Source organism: Haemaphysalis longicornis, unplaced genomic scaffold (assembly GCF_048455015.1).
Source record: "Haemaphysalis longicornis isolate Haplotype H1 unplaced genomic scaffold, Haemaphysalis longicornis Haplotype H1 scaffold_12, whole genome shotgun sequence".
NCBI lineage: Eukaryota > Metazoa > Arthropoda > Arachnida > Ixodida > Ixodidae > Haemaphysalis > Haemaphysalis longicornis.
In genome coordinates this window covers 45,125,779-45,134,663 of record NW_027526225.1, presented here as the reverse complement: position 1 = coordinate 45,134,663, position 8,885 = coordinate 45,125,779, and the positions used below count along the sequence as shown (strand labels likewise).

The window sequence follows — 8,885 nt, the reverse complement described above, 5'->3', positions numbered from 1 at the left end:
GGGACCGCAAGTGGTGCAGCGTGGGGTATGTGGCAGGTTTGGGCAAACGTCTCTCCTGTGTCCGGGGGTCCAGCAGTTGAAACATGCTTCAGACTTGCGCTTGAAGGGGTAGCAGCGGAGGAGAGTGGCTCTGTAGCGTACCCAGAAAGGAACCATGCACCGGTGAAAATTATTTCAACAAAGTGAGTGTTGTGCAGGCGTTTGACGTCGAGAATATGCAGAGCCGGGATGCAGTCCAGTATAGTGCGTACGATGGTGTCCGGGTCTTCAAAGGGCCGTGCGTCAAAGAGCACGCCGACGGTGGTGTTGCGGCGGGAGGTATATGGTTGGCTGGGGGATACGTGGCGTCTTGACAGCGCAGGGAGGAGAGGGCAAGGTATTTATGGGCTCTTTCTTCGGAAGGGGTGGTGAGTATGGTGAAGGTAAAAGGGTGGCGTATTCGGAGTTGGTCTGCCGGCGTACGGGGTACCTGCGCCTGTGCTTGGATTATGTGAGCGAGGTTTTGTGCGGAGATGGTGTGGAGCGCCAGGCCTCCTTGAGGGCGGAGTATGATCTTGAGGTCGTCCGCAGGAAGGGACTCAGCTGGTTGCGGGGGCTTTGGGCGGGTCGGCGTTTGCGGCTATGTGGCGGCGGCGCACCGCCGCTGGTGACGTTCGGGCATTGCGTGGGGGGAGGAAGGGCGTTAGGGGTGGCGTGGCCTTGGTGCGCGAGCTGTTCGCGGCGGGTGCGTACCCAGCCCAGCTCGTCGAGGACGGTGGGATCGATGGGCTGGCCTTGTACGAGGCATTCCATAGCGGATGCAATGGCTGCGCTTGTCGGGCAGGCGAGAGAGCGCGCAAGGCAACGCTAGGCGTTGCGGTGTTAGGCGAGCGCATCTGGCGCGGTAGACGTCGCCGCTGCTAGCGAGCCGGGATCTTTCCAGATAGCGTTATGCTTAGTGATCGGCTTAGAATCGGGTTGAATCTTGGACGTGGGTGATCGGGGCTCACCTTGAATGGTATGAGGGGAAAGCGGACGCCTAGAAGAAAGTCGGGAGGCAGGATCTGCGCGGCTGGCACGCTGCGGTAGGCTCATAGAGCTTCCGAAGCAGGACAGAGAGCGTTCGACAAATCCTTCAACCATGTCTGTTATTAGGTCACATAGTCAGGTTAGTTATTGAGTTAGGTTTTTATTTAAATCGTGTTAGTTACATGGTGTTATTTTGTACCGGTTTTATTTATTAACTCTTTTTAGTACGCGTTAAGTTCCAGCGCGAGGCGTTAGAAACGAAGTGTCCCGTTGTTTTAGTAGCATGGCTGCAACAGACAACGACAGGAGACACAAACAGCCCGAGCCCCTAATTCTCGCCCGTTTTCCCGCTTTCATTATCCTACAATACTTCTCTCCATCTTTCCCGAAGCGTGCCGTCTAGGACAAGTATAAACTTTTTCTGAATAGTATACAGACTTTTTTCTTTGCAAACCCAAATTTCTGGCATGAGCCTGCAGGTGCTTTATTTATACTCGTTCCTACTAAATTAGTCGACTTCGTTCTCTGCAGTTCATTGTCTCACTTCACACTCTAAATGTGCTTTCACAGATTTTTACTGCCTTAAAAAAGACAAACGTTAATACGGACTTTTATATGGTCTCAAATGTACGCAGTCCGAACAAGAATAAAAACGAGCAAAAGGCACACGTGCCTTCAGAGCGGAAGGCCTCAGATTCAACCCAGGCCGCATTTTACGAGTGCGCTCAAAACCAGGCCTGGTCGCCCCACTTGCGCCAGGTGTTGCTGGCTACGGATACCCGCGTTCGCGTCGTCACTTTTTCCAGGCACTGCTAGCGTGGCGTTGCGCCTGCCGTGTGCACCTGGACGTACGCATGTAGCAGTGAACAACGTCTGCTCACAGACCGGATTGGAATCAACGGTGCGTGGTTCTATGATGAACAGTTTGTTCGCGAAAGGCCTGGGTTCAAATCCCCCTCAGAGAAAACATTCAATGTTTATCGTTGGTTGAACCTTTACAGCTGTAACATAGCCAGTTCCTTTTATTTTACGGCGGAAAAAAGCTAACATGAGCCGATCCTAACGCAAATCAACAACCGGCCTTTCGCTTTCTGTTTTCTTACCATTTATTAAGAATATTAAAAAAATTGGCCGCGTATCTGCTCCTTTTGTTGCAAATGTCGACGGAAGACGATAGTCTTTGCCAACATTGGTCCGCTCACCTCTCATGCTGGTCCTCTTCCGTCGCGCTCCTCTCAAGGTAACCTCGGTAAAGTTATGACGCCCTTGAATTGAGGCGCCGTACTTCAATGCTTATAGTACCGCGTTTCATTTCGAATTTGCATTGCCTGGAAAATGGGCGAGGCGAGATCGCATTCACACAGGGGCGCTCAAAAACGCTGCTTGTAGTCGTACTTGCACCAGCTGTTTCGCGCCAAGGATTTGCTGCCTATGCACAGTCCCAGTTTAGCAAAAGAGCGTCGTGCCAGCAGTCAGCACCTGTGAGCTGCGCTTGCAGCAGGAAACAACAACCTGTTCACATTTTGGATTGGTGCGTCGCCTTTTGATCAAGAATTTCTCGCTCTAGGAGAGGCCAGGTAAGGTGATGATAATGACAGTGTCACTAAATAATGTATTAGAGTACCGCGACTGAGGCACGCAAGTCAGCAGCGGCGGACATTTTGTCCTTCATCAGTGTAGCGAGATTGCCTCATCTGCGGCCTCATCATTTACTTCGACCAAGTCGCTTGATAACAACATTACAACAGATGCACCAAGAGAGCATCATTTTACACAATTCTGCTGCTGAAATGCTGTTACAGGCGTTATATTTTAAGTCGTGTTCGGAAGGACGCCAGTCGAGCGAAGCCACAGAGTAGCCAGGAAAAGCTAAGCCTACCTTATCTTCACCGACTAAAACGCATAAACTACAAAATGGCGGTGCCCGTAAACCATCGCAGTGAAAACAAATGCCACGTAATACGAACAGACCAATTACCATGGCGACGGCAGGGAACAATAAAAGAATATAGTGTCGATACAGTGTAACCTTACCCAGTGACGGTAGGTAATTGTATAGAATTTTCTATGCTATTCTGGAGCAGGATTCAATTCATCAGTCCCTATTATTGACGAATCTTCAGGCGAAATAATGAGAACTACTAGCTGTTAAATGCGCCAGTTTGTTCATTGACAAACATTTTCGTAAGTCTCTTAGCTACAGTGAAAGACGACACGACAGTGTTTGCCCATTCGGCTCGGTGTTATCAGGGAGTTTTTATGAGGCGCTCAATTTTAGTCTCAAGACGCAGCACGAGCGACGTTTCTTGTCGAAAACACTGCAGGCCGAGCACTTCCTGTTCAATCTAGTGCCATCGACTGGTGAGATTATAAGGATGCCGTAATCGTCATGTTCAACTGCTAATTTGTCATGAGTGTTCGACCCCTGCGGTGTAGAGGTTAACTCCGTATATTCTAACGTGTCATTACACGGTTTTAGCCGCAGTAGGTCCTGACTTTCGTCTTGGAAGAATGCTCGATTTAATAAGTTCTACTCATTCTTTTCGTCAATAAGGGTGGTTTAGTATATTTTAGCTTGATTTAGGTGCGAAGAGGTACCTATCACTACCTGGAATTCAAGTTTTGCAGAGGACCGGAATAGTTCGGCCTGCACGGACTTGACATCGGAATATCGCGCCGCAGTCCTAACTTCAGGGCCGTGCTCGGTGGCGGTGACACAAAAAAACAGAGACAGTTGTTTCAAATGGTAGGTTTTCTTTTTTACCTTCTGTAAGGAATTAGAGTACATTTTTGGTATCTCCACTAGGGTTTATTTTCAATACAACTTTTTTTTTTACCCAAGTTTAAGCGTTCTTGACATTTTAGTGGATGAACGCGTCGAGCCTACATGTGGTCGATCAGGCGCTTCCTACTGGAGGGCTAGTTCAGTCCACCTGGGTATCTTTTATGTGCGCTGAAATCTAAACACACGGGAGGACTTTTTCTGCGTTTGGCCTCCACGCCTCCACCTGAGCATGAACAACCGCGTCCGGGATTGAACACGCGTCGTTAGGCACAGCTGTACAACGCCATAGCCACTGAGCCATCACGGGGGTGTTATTATTGGAATTCATTGGGTTAATAATAATTAATGGTGCTAATATTGGAAGCTGGTAGGTTTCGCACTGACACTCCTTTACGCATCATGGCAAGTCGCAAGCTCTTTTGCTCATTCAATCGAATATGTGCTTACCAAGCTGAACGACTGATGATAGGATCCGCTTTTCTCTCTGGGACCGGCTGTCATAACGACACCGAAAGTAATAAAAAGCTTGTTGTCCATTTCAGGTGGTAAATCCGCCAACCATGGAGTCATCAAAGTGTCCGCAAGTGGTCGTTGGGCCAGATGAAAAATCGGTAAGGGTCCTCTTGCCCTGGGACGACTTGTGTGATAACTGTAACGGATAAGTCACAAGAAGCCTTCACGCATCAGATACAATTAGCAAGAGGAAACGTGCGTTAACAGCATAGAGTAGTGTTTCTTGACTGCCGTGACTACGATGTTGTATTCTACTATGCTTCGTTTTGATGGTCCCGCAAAACTTGAATGATTAAAAGCCGACTGTATACCAGGAAGCCTACTTCGCTCAGCGATTTAGCGGAGAATGCGCAAATGACCTTTTGACCGGAGACTCATCCCCAGTGACGCAACCCTCGAAGCGCATCGCGTGACTTGCCGGGCGCATTTTGGGGCCTGCGGGCGCCGACAGTGGTCGCCACCGCCGCTGCGGCCGAGGCAGCCAACCACCCGCAACCTTCCATGCATGCGGCGCTGGGTCGTTTCGGGCAACGTGACTTTTCTCGCACCGGTCCAAGAGGAACGGTGCGTTCACAATGAATGAACGCCGCGTTCGCCACGGCAAAGGCCGCGTTCGCCCGGCCTCCTTCTGTGCGCGTTGCATGGAATCGAATGGCTTTGACACGTGCTGGGCAATACAGCTAAATCAAAGCTTAACCAAGCGAAACCAAAACTCAACCAGACTAAGCCAAGGTTTGCTTTGCATATACAAGTTCAGCAGAGCGAAGCACCACCCATTTTATATTTATTTATTTATTTGTAGTAACGTTGCCATTAAAGCCCAATGCGGCTTTGGCTGACCGGCCGTATTGTATTGTCTTAGTTTTTGTGCAATTAATTTTTAATATTCCTATTAATAAATAATATTGTTATTATTATTATTAGCTGTTGGAAAATTGCTAAAGTTGTACCTGTACACAAATCCGGGTCAAAAACAGATGCAAAAAATTATAGACCGATTTCCCTCCTGTGCAGTGCTTCTAAAATTTTTGAATCTATAATTCATTCCCTCATTACATCCAGAGTAAGATATGAAATTATTCCAACTCAACATGGTTTTATACGTGGCCGCTCGACCACTACAAACTTAGTTTCTTTTATGAAACATGCGTCAAAGGCAGTGGAAGACCGAGGCCAACTTGACGTGGTATACTGTGACCTTAGCAAGGCGTTCGATGTGGTTTCCCATTCATTGTTGTGTAGAAAACTTTCCCACCTTGACATTCCTGATCCGTTGCTGGATCTGCTTCGTGACTACCTTACCAGTCGTCACTGCTACGTTCACTGTAACGGGCGACACTCCGGAACGTACTCAGCCACCAGCGGGGTGCCTCAGGGCTCAGTCCTTGGTCCTCTTTTGTTTTCACTGTTTGTCAACGATGTTTCGACAGCAATTCAGTACTCATCGTTCTTGCTATACGCAGACGATATAAAAATATTCAAAGTTATTGGCAACATCTCAGACTGTGCACAACTGCAATGTGATATCGCCGCGTTTTCGGGCTGGTGCAACAGAAATAAGTTGATACTGAATAGTGCAAAAACCAAAGTGGTGTCGTATACCCGTAAAACAGATGATATCAATTTCACCTATCGCAGAAATGAAGATCTGAATCGGCTATGCCAAATCAGAGACTTGGGAGTTTTGTTTGACTCTAAGCTCACATTTACAGCCCATACTAATGAGATTACCCGTCGTGCTTTGCGAACACTAGGTGCAACATGTCGTGTCTCCAGAGAATTCAACTATCCAGACACATTTCTTCAGCTCTATACCTCAATGTGTCGCCCTCTATTGGAATACGCATCCGTCGTCTGGAATGCAACGTGTCGGTCCAACGCGGCGGCCATTGAGAGAGCGCAAACTAAATTTCTCTCAATACTAAAGCATAGGTACGCTACTGCGAAGGCTAAAGATGATCCTGGTGTTGATGACGCCAGCTTGCTGGTAATGGACCCATTACACAGTCGGAGGGCCAAGGCTGACCTTTTATTCTTGTACAAACTGGTCCACAGCCTCATTGATTGTACAGAGTTGCTGGGTGCCATAAATTTGAGAACCCCGACAGGCAACACCAGGGCACCCAGACCGTTTCATGTCTCTGCCCGTGTCAAGAGTCCCGTGGGACGCATTCAGCACCTATACAATATGCACGCAGAAAGTTTGGACGTATTCCATCGTCCCTTTCCAGCTTTTTGTAAGAAACTGCGTCGCTTGACAAACCAGTAGTAGTTTGCTTGCCCTAGTATGTAACGTCCATCCACACACTTTATGCTGCCGGGGTCGGTTAACTATGTATGTATGCTAATTGTTTCGATATTTACTTGTGTATCTAAGTTTTATGCCTTCATTGTGGCGTGATCTTTAGCTAATATCTTTTTCCGGTCTACATGTTTCAGTGTACAGAGTTTTAATCATGACTTGTTGTATTACACTTGTAGTCTCCATAGCAGTCAGCAGTGTCTTATTGCTATGCATTGATTGCAATGCCTTGTTTGCATATGTGCTCGGGTCATGTGCGTGTGTTGGCGTGTGTGTATCTCAAAGTGTCTCATTCTCGTTCAGACTATACAATGCTATTTTCTACATTTCTCTGAGATATACACTTTAATTTCTTTCCGCACCAGCACATCGTTCCTTGACACACTAATGAACAATTAATTGGTTGTTACATTCATCATTTTTATTATCTCTGCGATTTGTTGGTCTGATCATTTATGTCTATACTCCTGCCATTGTTTTTTTTTCGCTATTGTTCTGTCAAACTTGCTGCTCTGTTTGCTGTGTGTCTCGACAAGATGGGACATCGCAAAGGCATTGCTCGTTTTAGGGTAATACTTTATTGCAGTGTGACTTTTCAAAAATCAAAACTCTCGTTTTATATGTACATTCTGTCTCCATCATGTGCACTGTGTATTTTGTTGTATATTTCCTTTTCTCAAGTGCCTTGAAAGTTTCGCTGGCCGAGTGCCATAGCTTGCAACGCTGTTTTTATTTTTTTTTGCTTTTCTGTCATATCGGGGATTTTGTGTGTTGTTCCGTGCTGTCTTACGTTTCTTTTAATAATGTATTGTATATGGTGTGCCAGCACCAAGACCTTAGGGTTGTTCCTGGGCACTGAAAATAAAGGTTGATTGATTGATTGATTGATTGATTATTATTATTATTATTATTATTTTTTTTTTTTTTTCTGTGTTGTGTTGTCTTGATTTTAGTTTGTTTTTATGAATGCTTGTATATGGTGTACCAGTACCAAGACCCTAGGGTTGTTCCTGGGCACCAAAAATAAAGGTTGATTGATTGGTTGATTGATTGATTGATTGATTAATATTATTATTATTATTGATATTATCTTTCTCTATAAACTTCTTCATGGTAATATTTTGTGTGACGATTTGGTTACACTTATCAATGTCAATTTGCCAAATAAACTTTTCAGAAAATTTCCAGCTTTCAGACCAGTTGCTTTAAATAGCCGACGCTCGTTCACCTGCCGAATACAATGTGCATATAATGAATATTCCGTTCGGCTTGATATATTCCAGAGCTCCTTTACTTTGTTCTCTAATGAGTTGAAAACTGTTGTAGCTTAAGTCCTTTATGTCATTCCAAATTTATGTACCCTATGTATTATGTGCAAACTGTTCTTGCTTGCTTTTCACTTTTTCTTGTTTTGTGTTGCTTGAATATTTGTACGTTTTAGTGTCAGTGTTGGTAATGCTGAAGCTTTTCCCCCCTTTTTTTTTGGAACTTCCTAATATGTTGTTAGAAAACCTTGGTTATATACGTATACTCTATGTCATGTTGATTCAATATTTGCTTGTATAGTTCCTATAGTTCCTATCTACTGAACGTTTCGCTGGCCAAGTGGCATGGCTTGCAACACTAAGCCTGCCTTTTCTTTTTTGACTTTCTGTTCTTTTTTTTTCTTTTTTTGCTTTCTAATATTTCTGTAACTATTTTTACTTTATTGTTTATGTCATACATATAGTTTTTGTGTGTTGTCTTGTCTTAATTGTAGTGTTTTTTTTTGTATGGTGTACCAGTACCAAGACCCTAGGGTTGTTCCTGGGCACCGAAAATAAAGGTTGATTGATTGATTGATTGATTGATTATTATTCAATTTGTGTGTGTCTTATCGCTTGTTTGTTTCTTGCTATATGTTTCTTGTATTTTGTTTTCATGTAACTACCCGTCCGCCAGCACTCAGGCCTCTGGCTGTTCCTGGGCACGTAAATAAACATGATTGATTCATTGATTGATTGAATATTATTATTATTATTATTCCTTATTCCTTGTCTGGTTTTCTTTACATATACATTCCTTCCATGCTCCTTTTCTTACATATAAGCTATCTTGATTCACTCCGTTTCCGTGCAACCAAACTTTAACATTTATGTATATTTTTGAAATTATCTGTGTATGACGACCACTGGCGTGATGTAACATGCCTTACTGCAAGGCACTGTACTTGCTTGTGTGTGTATGTGTGTGTTTGTGTTTTCCGTGGGTGCATGTATATTCTGGTGTACGACTGTG

The 8,885-nt window shown here is 45.0% G+C and overlaps 1 protein-coding gene across 2 annotated transcripts in view; it reads left to right on the top strand.

The window, feature by feature from the left end:
• Window positions 1–2,114: 2,114 nt before the first annotated feature.
• The window catches only part of LOC144162584 (uncharacterized), a 102,879-nt gene continuing 96,108 nt past the window's right edge, over window positions 2,115–8,885 (top strand). The window contains exons 1-2 of one of the 2 annotated variants that reach the window (XM_077693181.1): window positions 2,115–2,585; window positions 4,336–4,404. In XM_077693181.1, coding sequence (XP_077549307.1) covers window positions 4,354–4,404 — 51 coding nt within the window. In that variant the 5' untranslated portion in view covers window positions 2,115–2,585; window positions 4,336–4,353. The remainder of the gene's footprint in view (window positions 2,586–4,335; window positions 4,405–8,885) is intronic. The other variant, XM_077693176.1, reaches the window with a different exon arrangement.